This window comes from Hyposmocoma kahamanoa, unplaced genomic scaffold (genome assembly GCF_003589595.1).
Source record: "Hyposmocoma kahamanoa isolate Upper Pololo Valley unplaced genomic scaffold, ASM358959v1 63, whole genome shotgun sequence".
In the NCBI taxonomy this organism is placed as follows: Eukaryota; Metazoa; Arthropoda; class Insecta; order Lepidoptera; family Cosmopterigidae; genus Hyposmocoma; species Hyposmocoma kahamanoa.
Genome location: NW_020653851.1, coordinates 19,352,790 through 19,372,244, shown reverse-complemented (window position 1 = coordinate 19,372,244; position 19,455 = coordinate 19,352,790). Strand labels below are relative to the sequence as shown.

Sequence of the window (19,455 nt, the reverse complement as noted above, 5' to 3'; positions counted from 1 at the left end):
CAGTATAAATCGTTGGGCCACCGAGGTTGGCAAATTAAATTGAGCTTTAGGTTTACTTCATAATTTCTTGCTTAAATTTAGGCAAACTTCGTTTTGTAAATACGAGAAACTTGCTTCGTCCACGTCAAAGTTCGTTTTATATACAGCCGTAGGGCGCCTTCAAATTAGACGCTTGTAGAAGCGCTGCAATGTCTGTCGACACTGTGGCGCTGCAGCCGCGCCTAAGTTTTGCAGACTAAGAGTCGTATTCTAGGACTCTACTCAATGCTCAAGGTAGGATTTGTGTATGGTTTAAAGCACTTGATATCATACTCAAGTCCCTGCCATTAGGGTCGTATTTCCAGTGCAATCCTGACTTGAGCATTGAATGGAGTTCTAGAATACGACCCTAAGGCGCCCTTAGGCTGCAAATTCGAAACGGTGGCGCACATAGCGAAGCGTTCAGTGTGACACACGTTTGCGTGCAAGCCTTGAACGCACCACAACTGTTGCGAATTTGTTTCCTCAGTGTCGCGACGCCGTTGAGGTTGCGCTCTGGGCACAATCCTTCAAAGAAATCAATCTTTTTGATGGGGATTACACCTACTCCATACTGCATTAATTGCGGCCTCATTGAAGACATTTACCACGTATTGGAATGTATTCAAATCGAGACTCAGGTGGTAGTTGGGCAGTGTGGCTAGCATACGACAGACCGGTTGGTGTAACGGTGCACTGGCCTTTCCTCCGTCGAACGACGAAAAATTACTATACAACGTATATTTAAGTAGTCTGAATCTACGTTAGACATATACATAGATGAATCAGCATTACGGAGCGACATTACCATATAGTTGTACGGTAAAGTTCTTTCAATTTAGATTGAGAAAAGAAATAACTTTTTATCTATTATTATTGATACAAAGATCGAACAAGCACAAACAAAATCTCCTTCGATCCAAATGGACACGAACCAGAATCTGTCGCCTCAACGTGGTTACTGCTCTTATCAACTGAGATTTGGATCGAGTCAGATCTTACAAATATCTCTACGTGCTTTCTGTCGAAACTTTGTATTGGGTTTAAACAGCTTTTCTGTAGCGTAAAATCGGGCAATTAAAGCTTAAAATATAATTTCGCTGCTTTTCAAGAACAAAGGCTCTATCCAAAATTGACCCTTTTTGACTAGTTACTAAGATTTAATCAGAAACTGCATTGTGATCGGGATTCCAAAGCTTTTCATTGGCTAGAATAATCACATGACAACATAAGGATTGTCCATGATTCGTCAACTTTGAGCGGCAGACCCTTCTCAACTTTTTTACGCCATCTCCATAGTTTTGAGTCAGGCCACTAATGATTACATAATTATAATTCTATTATAATTCTAGAAAGCCATCGATTTGTAGACCCTTTTTTAGCTATAAAATAAAGGTGTAATCGTAGATTGTCATATAGTTACTCTAATTTTTTCGCCTGTTCAAAAGTTCACATTAAAATGGAGGAGCATATAAACATTAAGTATTTAGCCTTGCATCAAAAACAACAAGCTAGTGGAGTATTTTCACAAAAAAATTAACATTACAACTGTAAAAACATTATGATATTCAATAAAAACAAATATATCTATTTGTATACATATTAATGGAATAAAGGTTGCGCAATTACCAAGATATATCCTGCAGTAGACCAACCTACTCATCACTAGTTTTAGGAAGGCAACAATCGATCACGATTACGACGGAGCATATAATACGACACGTTCTCGTACACCAAGAACGTTATCATAGTGGCGGGGACCACACGATACAAGTTCGGTTGAAGACCCTTGTAGAAACCACGCCAGCCTTCGTATCTGTAATGTAGAAAACGTCGTGTTTAGTTTTTTAAACTAAGTGAGGATGCAAGCTTGAATTTACTTACCATTTTACGCAATCTTTATTCCATTTTAGATATTAAGAATTAATAGTGTAACTAACTATTACGATACATATTTTTAGGCTTTTTACAAACGACGAAGCACTTGGGACATCATCTTTGTTTGTTTGTGCACATCAGGTAATCATCATACTTCGGGCGTCTACCAATCAGACGCTTATAGAAGTGTGTGGCGCTACTGCAGCCGTGGCGCTACTGCAGCCGTGGCGCTACTAATTTTAATACAATATTTAGAAGCGCAGTTGCCACATTCACGATTTTTTTCCCGAATTGTCATTTATCATTTCCGAAATCACAGGAAATAAATTAAGATGTGGTTTTCGGTAATAGCTTTAAAATTATCAAAACAACTCTAAAAAAATCAGGATGCTTCGCAAATTTTTTTTTACTCTATTGAGCGTACATTGGTATTTTACTACAAAGATTGTATGGACCATATTTATATTATTTTATTTGGAAGCTATAAATCATGGGTCAGCCGTGTTTGTGGGACTTGTAGCCCCAAACGTCGGATCGTTTGAAAAAACAAATTTTAATTTAAGATTTTAAATTCGATAAAGATTCTTTCATTTCCAGTGCGTAGCAAGCAATAGCAAAAACCTAAAATCTCGTTAGATGTAATAGGTCTTGTGGAACAAATTCTTAGTTTTCAAGGTTTAGAATAAAACACTGAACGCGATTCTCAATTTGCTATCATTTATTGATTACACAAATTGAAACAATTAATTGGAACAGCGGATTCATATTGCGATATTTATGTATAAAAATATATTGATTACACTAACTGATATGTGGCCAGCCACCGAACTATATAACAATAGGAAAAAAATTAACATTTAAGTATAATGTTTCAGATTTTTATTACATCACATATTCATTTGGTGTATTGATTTTGTTTTTTTTTTTAAGATTCACACAATGGCATTGCGTTTTACGTAATGTCAGAAGCCATCTTTAAATTCCGTCACACTTTTTTTGTCATAATGGCGTCTAGGAAAACAGGTAATACAAAATAATAAATAGTATTGTAACTTTTTGCATCAAGCTTTATTCTTAAAATTTTAGCAAAGTTTTTTTATTAAAATAATATGCAATAGAAATTAGTGTTACAAAAATGTGACGCCACAAAAACTGGGTGGGGCGGAAGTGGATTCGTAAAAGCCGTAGTGCAACGAAAATTAGACATAGCCACTTCTTCAAAGTGCGAATCAATTTTTCCTCTATTTTCTACATTTTCATAGTGTCAATAAATAATGAAGATTTTTTCAATTATAAGTCATCTTAACAAAGCTAATTAATTGGCTACTTTATTGATGATTATTATTGTACTAAGCTTTTAGAGACTATAAGGCGAATTGATGGTTAAGGGTCATACTACATTAGGCTTCAAACTTCGGCAACGCGGTCAGTAGAGACTGATTTGAAATTCACATAAATGGCTTAACGTTAATTTACTCGGTAACAACGGCAATTAGCATGAAATATCGTTTCGGAACCACTTCCATAACCACATCACATACGACAAAATGGACAGCAATTACGCAATGGTTTCGTTTTCGGCTAATGAATACGAATCATTACGAGCGGTGGAAAATTGCGCGGGAGCTTGTGGATCGTGTTTATCTTTTTGTAAGTTCAACTACTCTAGGTAGCCGTAGACGTAAATGGGGAAATTGTGGTTACATACGGCAAGACTCTATTATGTCTAACATCGGTGAAACGAATATCATTCAATTCAAAACTAGCCTTTAAGGTCACACCACACTAAGCCGAACTGCACCGTAACGAAGAGGCGTGGTGGTATGTAAAAATGTTGTTTATACATCATTGTTTAAGGCTGCGGTGATTCACAATGCTGCACGAAGTGCCGGTCCGCCCAGTGCGGCTTAACCTTTATTACGAGCTCGATGTTGAAGCATAGCGCCAAATGTACCATAACCCTTTTGTCACTATACGGTCTACAATGAAGGCGGGTATACACTTATTAAGCCTCTAAGATAGAATCAGCTTCAAACTTGCAAGCACGTAGTAAAATATTATAGAGAAAAATATGACAAACTATTCTATTCGAACATTAGGGTTATTTATAATTTTACATATATAATTAGGTGTCGATTACGTTATATACATATCTAAATATAAACTATTCCAATTTTACGTAATCGTGCAATTTGTGACGTTTAACTATCGCCATCATTTGTTAATGTAATTCCATATAAATACGTCACAAAAGTACGCGATTATTAATGTATATTTAATATTTTAATTAGTTTAAAATTAGAAATATATTTATTTTTAATAAAGTACGTTTAGTATTTAGAAATGTATCAGTACATGATCCGACACCAAAAGCAAGTTGAAACCTAATCTATCTTTTAAATAAAGAACCTAACGTCGTCTCACCACACATGTAACGTTGTTTCTTTTTAAATCAAATTGTCTTTTTACAGATTTGGACCTAACACATCGCGACTAAGTACCTACTATCACAATTTTTTTAAATTAAAACTAAATTGTGCTACGCATGGCAACACTGCAAATGTTGCCACCTTTTTGTAAAAACTAGTGTTCAGTCGATCTGATGGGAAAGAGTACGACTACTATTTACAAGAGATTACAAAAATTATTAATGAAAACACAACATATGTCGTGAGACAGTTTACAATCTACAAGTAAGTATATTAAAAAGAATAATTTAAAAGACAAAAACATTTCTTTCTATTTCTTAACACTATACATTACACATTTCTACTAAAATCTTTAGATACACTGCGGTTCGATGGATAAACAAAGTTATTTGTTCTCAAAATCACATTGAGTCTGAGCCAAGAACATTGACTGCACGCCTGCCAGAACGTGTCAATACTAAAATTAAACAATTACCCATTAAAACTGCTACATACAGACATAATTGCTAATTGAAAATTACGCCAAAGACACTTGTACAAACGGAAAAAGAAATTGAACTTCAGAAAAAATGCATGTATGATAATAGTAAATAAATATAAACAATAAAAAGTCCTGCTTAAATCTAGCTTACCTTAAAACAATCCATATGACAAAACACCGTACAAAAACCCTGTGCGTTACTGTCGAAATAAATACAAAACAAACAAAGAATATACAGTTCAATAAATAGTGTGTACGTATTCCCATCAGATAAGCGTACCGTTTAATCGTTATTGGTGAATTTTTCCCATATGAGCATAATTAGGCAGATATTGGGCGTTACATGTAGGAGGTAGGGCGTTAGGCCTTTGTAGAAGCCTCTGATGCGTTCATACCTCCATGTTTCTTGGATGCAGTGCCAGGCGCCGTCGTAGACCCTGTGCTGGTCCTGCAGACGAGCCCGCACCACTTGATACGGATAGGTGGCGCCGGCAGCAATTAATTTCGATATCGCTGCGAACGTTAAGTACTCTACTGAAGTCTGGAAAAGAAGAAACACGTCATTTAGTCGACTTTATTTTTTAAATAAATGGACTCTTGACCACTGCCTAGCTCTGGAGCAAAGATAGGATCTACGATAGAACGAGTTCGCCTAGAAGATGCCTATTCAGTCGCAATTTAAAGATACTCGGGTTGTATGTGCTTGGAAACACAGTCGCAGGCAGGGAATTCCATTCCTGGGGTGTGCGCATAACAAAGCACACACTCAACATAGCTCATACATAGACAACCACAAACACACCCAAAACTCACGAGAGAAATAAATGTAGGCTATACAAATACTTCTACCGCCCCTTGATTCGAACCTGGGACCTCTGCGCGGCATGGCAACCACTGAGGCAGTTCGGTTACGGAGGCTTTATTTCCAACTTGTAACAAGGATCCAATAAATATAAATAATGAGTGTTTATGATAAAGTCAATTTTAGGAAATGAAACTATTTTTGCGGATTTAAATCGCGTATATTTGTTTTTTCAAACAAACCGACCGACGTTTCGGGACCTTTACAGGTCCCATGGTTGACTGAGTCAATACGCGATTTAAATCCGGAAAAATAATTTCATTTCCTATGTGTAACAATCGTGAAAACCTAAGAACTCGATAAGTCAATTTTAACTGAACTTAATTATCTACAAAATTTATTTGCATAAAAGACAAAACAATTTAAGAATCTTAAATACTAAGAAATATGTACTCCCTAAAACGAATTAAACGCGAAATCACTGAATGAATTGCCTGCTTTCAAGATTCATATGCGGAAGGGGAATATAAAAACAAACTAAACAAGTTCTTGTTAGAGCGAATCGCTGTGAATGGATAAACCCGCAGTGGTTCTTGGAGCAACAGCTGAGTGTAATTAGCCTTAAGTTAAATAAATGAATAAATAAAATAAAAAAATAGTTTTAACTGTAAGAAGTTCCAAAAGTTCTGAATTACTACAGACAGATAGCCGCAGTGTAGTGCAGCCGTTCGTAACATTACCACAATACATAGAACTCATTGAAATTCTTGGATTTTTAAAGTAGTTCTATCGAAAATCAGGAATTCCAAAGTAGTGTACAGAGCCTAAGGTATCTTTTGCATATTCCAACTTTGAATCTTTCAAAGAATATTCAAATGCGTTTATAATGTTTAAGACGTAAATTAATTTTTCTTATAATCTATGGTTTTTGTCTATGTGATCCCGAGACAAACCCGAGGTCACGTAGACAAAAACCACAAATAAAAAAAAATAATTTCGTTTAGCCATAAATATCTACTCCTAATAAATCTAAAGTTCGTATACAAAATCCATAACACTCGCGATTATAGTGAGCTTTGAGTTCTTAAGTCACGTTTAAAATACTTTAAAATGTTTAATTTATAATTGGCACAATTGTTTGGAGAGATTCGCGGAAAATCGTAACGACGACACGACAAGGCCTTTTATTATGATGTTTACACAGTTACTTTAAAGGTGAACGCACACTTTTCGTCGTCAGATTCAACGCGATAGGTAATTCATCTATTATAATCTCAGTACAAAGTACTAAAAAACCGACCTCAAAAATTCGTGGATTTACATTTGCCAAGTTTTGTTGAAATCAATTACCAGAAAGTGCGCGAAACTGGTTTCATCCCCTAGCTTGCCACCCTTAGAGGTGGAATATTTTCTTCAAATTTAAATGGGACAGTGGGACAGTGGTCCCATTTAAATTTTCTCAGTAGTGACTGAGATACCCTCTTTCCTACAATAAAGAATCATCAAAATCGGTTCACATATGTTCACACAATCTCTACTTGAGAGGCAGTAGGTCAAACCATTAGACTACCGCGACTTCTATAACAACACAACATATAACTATAACAGTACTATATAACATTACTGCTTAATAATCCAAATATACACATCAAGTGACTAGGGATAAGCACGTTTTTGCCAATTACTGAAAATCAGTTTTTTAATTAATCTTTTTCTTCACACCAATAGTTTTTTGGTAAATTTCATAATTTAAAAAATATACGACCAAATAAATAATTTAATAAATTATATAGATATTTTTATTTAACTTTAAACACACAAAACACAAATAATTTAAAAAGATACCTAGACACCAGAGATGGACAAGCATCCGAGTTTTAACCCGGCGCTTTGTTAAAGGCTGGTTTTAATCGGATTAAAACTCATTAATTACTTTTTAATTAACAGCACGAAATCGAGGGCAAAAACTATTTACAACTAAATATTTGTAAATCGAGTTGTGTAATGTAATGATATTATTACAAAATGTTTATTGCTTGCTTACATATTTCGCCTTTCTATTGAAACGATTCGCTTGAAAATCACATACATATATATAGAATAGATAACGCACATACTCAACATAGCTCCGCACTAGGGAAACCCTGTGTCGCGGGTGCCATGAACACACACATAGACTATCACAAATTACACCCAAACTCACGAGAGAAATAAATATAGGCCATACAAATATTTCTCCCGACCCGGGAATCGAACCTGGGACCTCTGCGTGGCATTCTGGCATGGTAACCGTTCGGCCACTGAGGCAGTTAAGACCTATACAAAAACTCGTTATCGTACGCACCTGAATCGATTTTCATAAAAATCGAATCGTAATGTTACATTTCTAGTAGTAAGTGAGATCCACATTGTTGCAAGTCGGGCATTGTGTGAAGAGGCAACTCCTCTTATTCGTGTAAGAAAGATTTTTTACATCGAAATTTGCACCTAGTATGAAATCATACTAAATTTCGTATTCGCCGTTTTCACTCACAATTTTGGGCAGAAATGGATTAAAGCGTTTGCGTAAAAACCAGATTAAAACCCGGGCGAGTTGATTGGGTTTTAACCCACTGCCCATCTCTGCTAGACACTTTTGATGTGTGTATTACCAAATGGCATCACATCTCACTTTCGTCGCTTGGATACAGAATTATGAGATTGTATAATATATTATCATAAATTTGACGTGAGAGCGATATCTTGAGGAAAACGTAAGTAGTTTTGATAACAAATATCACGTTGCCACATTTTTGTAAGAGAAATAATGTATTATCACTAATGAGGTGACCGTTTATCAGGTAGTTATACTATAGTTTTTCTACTTCGTGAAGTAGTGTGGTTTATCAGGTGGTAAGTTACGTTTCTTAAATAATATTTACTTTTACAATGTAAACATTATATGATTAAGAGGACTCAAATCAAACAGATACGATATAAAGGAAACAGACTAAATAAAATATATTAATTTTTTAAACCGATTCACTTTTAAAAATATAATATAAACAGTATATAACACATAACTGTGATTGGTCACATCGATTTTCCAATCGCATTTCATTCGTGATATTAAAGTCATGCAATTGGTTAATTTAAAAACTTTGTTCTTAAAGCGTCTTCATAAACGTTTTTAATAAAGAGCACACATCTCTATGGCGGTAGTTTTAGGGTCGTACTCTAGAACTCTACTCAATGCTCAAGTCAGGATTGCACTGGAAACACAAGCACTGGAAATACGACGCTAATGGCAGGGACTTGAGTATGATTACGAGAGCTTTAAACCATACTCAAATCCTGACTTGAGCATTGAGTAGAGTTTCAGAATACGACCCTAAATATCGCTTGTATATTACTTACTCTTTGAATAAAATAATAATGTAAATTAATAATTAAGAGAAAATTAGATCAAAATCCATATCAGGACTTAAGTACTAAACCCAACCTTCACTTCAGACTTGGTTAGGGAACCTATTCTTAACTAATGTAAACATCTGATAATCTTGAAACCCAGAGAATGGGTTTCGAGAATGTATAGGTTTTGACATTTATGGATAATATTTAATATAATAAACTGTACCAGAGTACCGGAAATTACTCCGAGACACCATGCAGAAAGGATGTTCTGTACCTGTGTTTTTGTGGATAGATTAAATAGTCGTATTTATTTTTTTTGAATATTTTTTATCTATACCTTGATACTTGATTTTTCATTTACACATTAAGCACAGCCTCGTGTCCGGATACATTGACACTTAATTTATAATAATAAAAAGTGGGTGCGCGTTATGTGTGCGCGTTATCTATAAATGACAAGAACATAAAAGAATATTAAGAATTGAAAGAACTATTAAGAATTGAAATTAAATATAAGTTTTTTTTATAATAATGCACAAACTCAACATAGCCCCGCACTAGGGAAACCCCGTGTCGCGGGTGCCATGGACTCACACACACATAGACAACCACAAATTACACCCAAACTCACGAGAGAAATAAATGCAGGTCATACAAATATTTCTTCCGGCCCGGGAATCGAACCTGGGACCTCTGCGTGACAGTCCGTTACGGCCGGTAACCGTTCAGCCACGGAGGCAGTTAGTATTTGTCATTTTGTAATTAAAACTAGTATCCTGTTAAATTAATTTCATTAAGCAAATTGTATGCCATAAAATTGGCTATATGTAGTGACGTAACAATGTTATTTAAGACCTAGACGTACGTACACCATAAATGATTTGATTTGTCCAACGGTTTGCGACGTGGGCGCTGGATGAGTAGGTCCTGGTTTCGATTCCAGATAGGTGCAATTTGACAAATAAACTTTATAAATTGTCTCTGGTCTGGGTGTTATGTGTAGTGAATTCCGTTGTTCCAGTACTCATAGTACAGGGAACTCCCTAGCCTGATACCAGGTAATAGGTGTGATTCTCCGGCACATTATAGTTCATTTATTAAAAATATAAACCACATCCTCTCCAATCGGAGATTAGACACAGAAAAATATAAAGGTTTTCTGCATCTAATGGAGCAACAAACATGTTTGACGTAATTCCACTTATGCCATTCTTCCATGAGGGGTGCGATATATTATAATCCTTTTGTGGTTTTCAGAGGAAGATAATAATCCACTCGACGCTTGAAAGGCAAAATGGGAAAAGCGACACTGTTAGTCATATTGAGTTATATACAGTTGGAATCACCTAATGTTTCTGATTCTAACGGTATATATAATTCAATATGACCAAAAGTGTCGCTTATCACATTTTGCCTTTCAATCGTCGTCACTAAATTTATATTACTTGAAGTTTAGGTGAATACACTCTGTTTGGTTAACACTAATTACAGATTTCTTACCACGGTATGAGTTCTTTTTATTTTCCCGATATTTTGAACGGTTACACGCTCCATGGTCACGGGTTGACTGGCCAGCGGCAGATGAAAGGTTTAAAAATAGACATATCTTTCTACCCTCTTTCGCTGTCGACGACAACCTTCATCTTGATTATTTGTGATGTCTATCCGCCCTCAACGTTTGGCGCTTCGTGATCTCGATGGCTTACGTACCAAGCGTGGTGCGTGATATTCCGGCAACAGTACTTGGGGATTATGCTCGATTCAGAGATAAATGTGGTAGACAGCTATGTCTGTTCTTAAAACTGTTGTCTACTGTCAGTCAACCCGTGATCAGATCGTGTAACCGTTTCGTTATGGGAAAAATAAAAAGAACTCATACCGTGGTAAAGAAACCTGTAATTACAGATAATCATTTAGCGGATAACCTCGAGTCTTAAAATGTATACCCTGTTTATTTCGATGTCTAATAATAAAACTTACCAATTTAATATCAATAGGCAGGTTGCGGTACTGATTGTACCTGTTCTTCATCTCCTCGTAGGTCATGAACTGCAGCGCGCCGTGTGACACGCCGAACATGCCCGGAACAAAACCCTGGAAACAGTCAGATTAGATTATAGATAACTGTTTTATTTCAAAAAACCGATCTCAAAAGTTCGTGGAAGTATATCTATTTGCCAAGTTTTATTGAAATCGGTTACGGGAAAGTGCGCGAAATCGGATTCATCCCCTAGTTTGCCACCCTTAGAGGTGGAATATGTTCTTCAAAATTTAAATGGAACAAATACTGAGGTACCCTCTTTGCAATAAAAACAGAATCATCAAAATCTGTTCACAAATGCCGCAATAATCGGGTAACAACATTAAAAAAACAATGGAATCGAGGACTTCTTCCTTTGAAATCGGTTAAATTCAATAAATGAATGAGTGCAATATTCTTTATTACACGTACAACCTAACCTCCGGTTAAAAAAAACCGACCTCAAAAGTCATTCATGCCCTAGTTTGCCACCCTTGAGGTGGAATATTTTCTTGAAATATAAATGGGACCACATCTGAGGTACCTTCTTTCTAATAAAAAAGAATCATCAAAATTGGTTCACAAATGGCGGAGTTATCGCGTAATTATAAACACACAAAAAAACAGATGAATTGAGAACCTCCTCCTTTTTTTGAAGTCGGTTAAAAATTACAATAGCAATACACACAGTGACAATAATAAATACTATACATTGGAATTTATGCTATTTTTTCAGACCTAAATCATGTTTTTTTTTTGCAAACAAAACGAACATTTCGAACTCCAGGGGTCTTACTATGAACTCTTATTACGATTCGGTTTAGGACCTAAAATGAATCGTTGTGAGACAGCGCTACATGAAGTGTATATCACCATCCCGCTTTTTTGTCGTTACGAACCTATACTGAACTGTAATAAGAGTTCATGGTAAGGCCCCTGGTCTCACGGTCACGACTGACTGGTGACATAGCTTGCACAAAAAATAATATGAATGTGGTGCATAAAGTGTTTATAGTGAGTGTTCTCAAATCATATTTTAAAATGTCAACTTGCGTCGTATATCGTCCTTTTCTAAGCGAAATAAAAATGTTAGCAGCGCGTCCTGATATCCTTCAGAATTTAGGGACCAACTTTGATAATTAAAAAGCTATTATCGAAAACATTTTTTTAAATAATAATAAAAGACTATAAAGTGATTACTATAGAAAAAAATGTTCTACTACTATGTTTATCATCTCTAATATTTCGACTGAAGAACTTAAAATTCAAAGTCATGATTTTTTTACGTTAAATATAAAATAATAAGTTAGTGAGCAAGAGATAACTTTATTGCTATCCCACCCTAGGTGGGGTCGGCACAACATGTATTTTTCTTCCACTCTCCCCTACCATCAGTCATTTTTGGCACTCATACATTTCTTATCCATGTTATCTTTCACACAATCGTCACATGACATTCATCCCTCCGTCACTGGCACCACTTTTTAAATTTATTGCTAAGTAGTATTAAGTAGAATTTATAGTTGTGAACAAAAGTATCCAACTTCTTTCTTTTTGCACTAGAACATTAGCTGTCAAAGTGAGAAAAGTAGGGAAAGGCGCGAAGTATCGATTCGAATACAGTCGTTCTGCTTATCAACAGCAAGTTGTTCAATGCAATCTTAGGCTAGAAATTTAGGAGATATAAATGGGATGCAATCAAAGACTATCTTCTTATAGAAGTATTGAAATAAATACACACTACGTATTAAATACTAATAAGTACCGTGCGCCTACTGTTAAGCGACACCCCTGTCCATAGCAGTTGCAGTGCCACTCAGAGCTTTAAATCGCAAAGATCTGAGGGACATTGCCACTGTGCCGGTCACCTTGAGACATAAGTTGACAAGTCTCATGTGCCTGTAAGTTCACCAGCATCCTTACCCTTCAAAATCGGATCGCAATAATGCTCATATTACTTCTAAGGGGCAGAAATAGCTAAAGCAGTACTTTCCTGGACGAACTCTTTCACAAGGAGCTCCACTGCTACTTCTCATTATAAATAGATTAAATGGTAGCGCACACTGACACATAATCGAACGCCTTTATGGAATGCGCAATTTTACTCGTTACAAGACCGTGACCATAGTTTCGCAAAGTGGTCCCTACCAGTGGGCGCTGAAGAGTCTTAGGGGCGGTAGGGGGCTTCAGAAGCAATTGTGGTGCGTTGCTGTAGTCAAGGGGGTGCTACCGCATTTGGAAAACTTGAATTATCTATATAAACTACACTATATAATATAATTTTCTTTCTCCCTAATTTGTTGTGTTAAGTTAATGTTAAAAATACGTGTTTTGAATTATGTTTTATGGTGATGGGCGATGAAATTATTTTATCTTGCCCAAGTCGCTCACCCAAAAAGTTTGGGAACCTATGCTGTAGACTGACAATTAGTGGAAAAATAGTCTGAAGAAAAGACGCAATGGGTTGTATTTTCATTCAAATGCCAACTGTTCCTTGCCCTTAGAGACGTCAATGATTTCAAGAAATACAGCTTTAGAACGATCTTAAGGATTTATTCAATTGCTTAGTGACGTGTGTACCTACATTGCAAATTAACAAGGAAAGACATTAGTTTTGTAATTGAAATATACGTGGAATTTGCTTACGGTTCAACACTTTAAAATTAAGTTTACCATCCTTACTACGCATTCCATTTTGAACCTTATGCAATGTGAACTAACTCTTTAACAATAAATGAACACATAAAGTACAAAAAGGGCATGTATAGTAAGAATCATGCGATTGGAGGGAGCGATATGAACGTAGCATGTGGAGCTTTGTAGTCACTGCCTACCCCAGTGGGAAACAAGTGAAAGTCTATACAGAATGACATTTTTTTGTTGACAATATTCTAGGGTGTCATTTGTACAGGGATCATCAATTCGAATTTATTTTACTACGGCAACCCTCATAAGGAGCGAAAAAGTTGTGTCCTAAAAATTAAAAAAAAACCATTGACTTACAATTATATGGACGTCGGGTCCGCGCTAAAAAGTGTCCGAACTTATAGGGCGTTAAAATCGTATACAGAGCGTCATTCACGCTTTAGTCTTCGTTTATTCGACTGACAGCGAAGCAAGCAAAATTAGACAGTACTGCGATGACATTACAATTTAAATTCAACGTTTTAGCTTTTTCATATTCCTTTACATGTCACTACGTTTAAATAGGTTGACTTGGGACATTTTTTTCGTGGTTTTTGTATTAGACCCGTCGTCCATTTATTTGTAAGTCAATGAAAAAAACAGAAATATTTTTCACCGGTTTCACCCCTCAGTGTTATTCGCATAGTGGAATCACCTCAAAAAATTTCATGAAATAAACAAATGTCACCCTGTATATAGAAAGGTACTTATCGAATACGACACAAATAAACAATAGCAAATGATAACAATGACGTCACCACAGTTCGTCAACCTTTTGGCCGACTGCACCAAATGAACAAATTATATTGTCTATTTTAGAGTGAGAGTAAACATTAAATTCACAAACAAGTGATTGCACTTTCATGAAGTTGCGTAATAGCTCGTTAACATTATTCATGACTGTTATACATATAAAATGGAAAGCATTCATTGCAACACAAAATATAAAACAGGGTTCGAAGTGATAATTATTACTGATTATCAATGATAATTATCACGATAAATATTTCATTGATCTTGATATTTCCAAAATTAATTGTACATCTCAATAGCAACGTCGGTCCATGTGTTTGTATCAAGCCGGGTACAGATTATTTGCAACATTTGTCATACAATTTAATATGTTCCCGAATACACAGCGTGCTCTCTATGTACACACGCCAGCTCCATCAAGCTACACATTGACGTATCTTGTTCTGTTCGTTGCAATGGAGGCGATTTTCGCACAAAAATATGTAGTCTGATGTGCCGTTGTCCATTCACAGCGGGCGTGTTGTGATCCGTCGATTGTCGGCTTTCCGACAAACACTTTGAGTGCGCGCAGTACGTTTTCCCAAAGATTTGTCTTCGTGATTATTTAGTTTTCTCACTGACAATGACAACATCGTTAGATAAAAATATAATTATAATTATCAGATTATCATGAAAATTATCAAAGAAAATTAATATCTCTATAACTTGACCAGTAGCTCAGTTGGTAAGAGTTCCATCGGGTCGAAGAAAATCTAATGTGTTCGATCTTTATATAATAATCACAATAAAAACTCGTCGAGTAATTTCACACAAAATCTCAATAATACATTTGATCAAAATTAATACCTTTCCAATTTCGAACCTTGATACAAAACGAAAGAACAAATACAATTTATTTAAAAAAAAAGATACAAAACGGTGTAATCCAAAAATCAACAAAGTCACGATCAGTAAGCTAACTCGGCGAGACTTAAGGTCCATTTAGATGGAGAGAGCGTCCTGCTTTCTGATGCGTACGTCAAAGGAATGGAATACTTTACACGCATCCCGCAAAGTACAATTTGGGGCTATTAAGGCTAGAGTGAATGGCATTTTTTAGGCAAACGCGTACCATCGTCGCTTAACATCAGGAGAGATTGTGGCCAAGCGTGTATCTATTATTTATAATAATTATATTTTTATTTTTATATTATATTAATATTTATAATTATAAAATAAAAAATTAAAAATCTTATTAATGATTTCGTCAAGTACAAAAACGGAAAATAAAGAGAAGGACAATGCTTTAGATATTAAGTCATATGACATTATTATTGAAAAGTTTAGTCAAATGTAAAGATTAGAATCTGCTAAAAGTAAAATATATATATATTACTATTATGGCAATTAACTAGTGTAATAAAGGTATTTTATTTATTACAAACTTTTGAAACGATTTTTATGAGACCGTTTCAAGAGCATACGATCCGATCCATGGATCGAATGAAACGCATATGATCCATTACTATCCAAAAAATCGATTCAAACCAAAAAATCGTGCATCCCTAATACGTATGTCTTATATCAATCAAGGTCAACAGCAGGTCTTTCAGCAGATTTAAATTCAACTATTACTATATGCCGCTTTAGATAAGAATGATCCAAAGTCCAAAATGTCAAGCTTGTTGTGTTCTTGACTGTTCGTCGTGTTGTTGCGGTGGGTGTGTAATCTCATATCAAAAACTTAATTAATGTCATAATTCATGTACTTACATCGTGTGTACCTTGTATATACACTTTTAAATATTTTGATAAGACATTTGTATATTTGCTCTGTGAGGTAATACAATATACAACGTATAACCACACACAATACATACATCATTATTTTATGCCCTGCATCATTGACTTACAATTATATGGACGTCGGGTCCGCGCTAAAAAGTGTCCGCACTTGTAAGGCGCTAAAATCGTATACAGAGCGCGACACTCCGCTTTAGTCTTCATTTGTTCTACTGACAGCGCGATACTGCGATGACATTACAATTTAAATTTCGAATAGGTTGACTTGGGACATTTTTTTCGTGGTTTTTGTATTAGACCCGTCGTCCATTTATTTGTAAGTCAATGCCCTGCATATAAAATAAGAACTGACATGTATAGCGCACACACTCACAACCCCGCACTAGGGAATACTATATCGCGGACGCCATGGACACACATATAGACAACCACAAATTACACACAACTCACGAGAGAATAAATGTAGGCTCTGTGGCAGAATAGATAGAATAGTATAGTACAGTTGAAGAAATATTATTTGCACCGATGAATGTTATCTCTTGGAACGGCATATCCTTTCTATTACAATAGGGTAATAAAACCGTTAACACTTCTTTTACTTAAAGAGTACACAGATTTGACGATATTGGTCCATCGTACAGTCATGGCTAAACTAGTTGTTTGTACTATACAGATGGCACGTGCGTTATCGAGACGGTTCATTCTATAGTCCCATTGTACTCTAAGACGAATCGATGCTAATAATATTTCTTTAACTACAAACGTTCCGCCACAGAGGCAGTTTAGATATAAAATACACATATAGTACATTTAATTCCGCCTTCACCTTTCCATAATCGGGGGACTAGACGTAAGCTGGGGTTCCACCCCATGTTGTGGATTCCAAAGATTCGCACGAAGCGTTACGCTGCCACATTTCCCATATAACGGCTGTGGAGTGGAATTCCTTGACTGCAGACTTATTCCCTGAACGCTTAACTTGGGCAAGGCGAGAGTGAATAGGCATTACTTGGTGTGCATGCTCCATTGTCGACCTCATCTTCACTTTCCATCAGGTGCGATGGAGGTCAAATGCGCACTTATTTATTATTAAAAACATAACAGATATAACAAATAACATTTTTTTTCGGATTTCAATCGCTAGATAATAATTAGAGGTGGAATATATTTTTCAATTTTAATGAGACACTTTCCAACAAAAAAAAAAGAATAGTCGAAATCAGTTTACAAATTCGGAGTAATAACTAATAACCTGTGCGTATGGTACACACGCATTGAGAATATCCTCCTTTTTTTAAGTCAGTTAAAGAAATAGTTACTATTTCGAATTAATTTCTTTTAACTTGAGTGAGTACTTACGGTTACCAGTAAAAAAACAATACAGAGTACTAAAAAAACCGACCTCAAAAGTCATTCATCCCCTAGTTTGCCACCCTTAGAGGTGGAATATTTTCTATGATAAATGGGACCACATCTGAGGTACCCTCTTTCCAACAAAAAAAAAAAGATTCATTAAAATCGGTTCACAAATGGAGTTATCGCGTAACATACATACAAAAAAACATGCAGTCGAATTGAGAACTTCCTCCTTTCTTTGAAGTCGGTTAAAAATCGAAACGAGGTCGTAACTTATTGTTACCAATATTGAAATCTAAACTCGAATAATAGATTGCAAATAATAGTACACAGATAAAACGGATTATCAGGGTCGCGTCAAAAACAAATATGTATTTTGCACAAGTCGCAATTTGAAGACAAACATTTATCAATCTCCGTATTGTAGATAAATATCATAGCCTCTTTAAAAAAAAATTCTATTACAATAAGGTACAATCGCGCGTAATCGTAACAAACTTCATCTTATCATGAAAGGAATACGATTGAAATTTCATGACTCTACTCTCGTATTGAAAAACTATTCCTGAGATAACAATACTCAATTACCATTTTTTCCTTCTTCCAGTTTAAAACTCAAATATCTAACAAATTGTATACAAAGTTTTTAATTTTGTTTCGCGAATTAGGCATATTAGTGGTTATTTTGAAGAGCTTTTTTTTCATTGATATTCAAGTGACGGAACGCACAAGTCGTGCGCCTGACGGTAAGCTACAACCCTGTCCATAACAGCTGCAGTGCCGCTCAGAGCTTTAAATCGCAAAGATCTGAGGGCCACTGCGCCCGTCACACTGAGACATAAGTTAACAAGTCCCATGTGCCTGTAATTTCACCAAAACTGGAACATAGTAATACTGACAATACTGCTTGGCGACAGAAATAGGTAAGGTGGCAGTACTTCCCTGGACGAACTCTTTCTCAAGGATGTCTATTGCTACTAAAAGAGTTAAATCTACTTAATTTTTTTTTATTGGTGCAAAAATTACACCAATTATTAAGTAAGAAGTGTACATTATTAAGATTACGAAAAACTTAAGCAAACGAAAAAATAAGACGTTTAAAAAATAATAACGTGACAGATAAACCTGGCCTCAAACGAGGGTATTCCATGTACTATGAGTAGCCAAAGCAACGGCATTCATTCCAGGCTACTAACTGGATCACCCAGACAAGAACCAATTCACACAAGTTCATTTCCCAAATTTTTCCTACCGGGAATCGAACCGGGCACTCTTGGTTCAACGTGCACAGTGCCATTGGGCCAAAGAGGTCAAAAACTAATGCGGCACCATTTTCTGGAATCAAAACAAATCGACTCATCCGTAGAAGAAAGGTCTATGTGCAAGACTACTTCTTCTCAGGACATAGTACATTTCGTTCGTTCTTCTTCGCTATGGATGTCAGATCGACTTTTGTTCGATTTTATAATTTCCGAAACGAAACAAGATACATAAATTGTAAATACACCTTTACATAGGCCTTACTTTGAATAACGAAATTATTCTCGTAACGTCCTTATTCTCTTTTCGCCATATAATCACATCGGACTCTGTTCTTCGGATGAGTCGATATGCATGACATGTGGAGATTCACATTTTACTTGTAAATATTTGTATTCGGGCTCGCTAAGCGCAGTCGTGAACGCATACAATGCTTGCATGTAAATAATGTTAAAACATGAAGATCAGCGTGAATTAAACATTATGCAAATTTGGCCTTTATGCCCAGGTGGTAAGTTAAGCAAGCTACAGATTTGTTAACTTTCCAGACAAGGGCATTTTGTGTTCAAAAAGCCTTTCAGAGCAGAGATGACATTTC

The 19,455-nt window shown here is 35.8% G+C and overlaps 1 protein-coding gene across 1 annotated transcript in view; it reads right to left on the bottom strand.

Moving 5' to 3' along the window:
- Window positions 1-424: 424 nt before the first annotated feature.
- Window positions 425-19,455, bottom strand: part of LOC113230352 (mitochondrial folate transporter/carrier) — a 33,819-nt gene continuing 14,788 nt past the window's right edge. The window contains exons 4-6 of the mRNA XM_026464248.1: window positions 10,982-11,095; window positions 5,202-5,347; window positions 425-1,834 (exon numbers count right to left, since the gene is read on the bottom strand). Coding sequence (XP_026320033.1) covers window positions 1,690-1,834; window positions 5,202-5,347; window positions 10,982-11,095 — 405 coding nt within the window. The 3' untranslated portion in view covers window positions 425-1,689. The remainder of the gene's footprint in view (window positions 1,835-5,201; window positions 5,348-10,981; window positions 11,096-19,455) is intronic.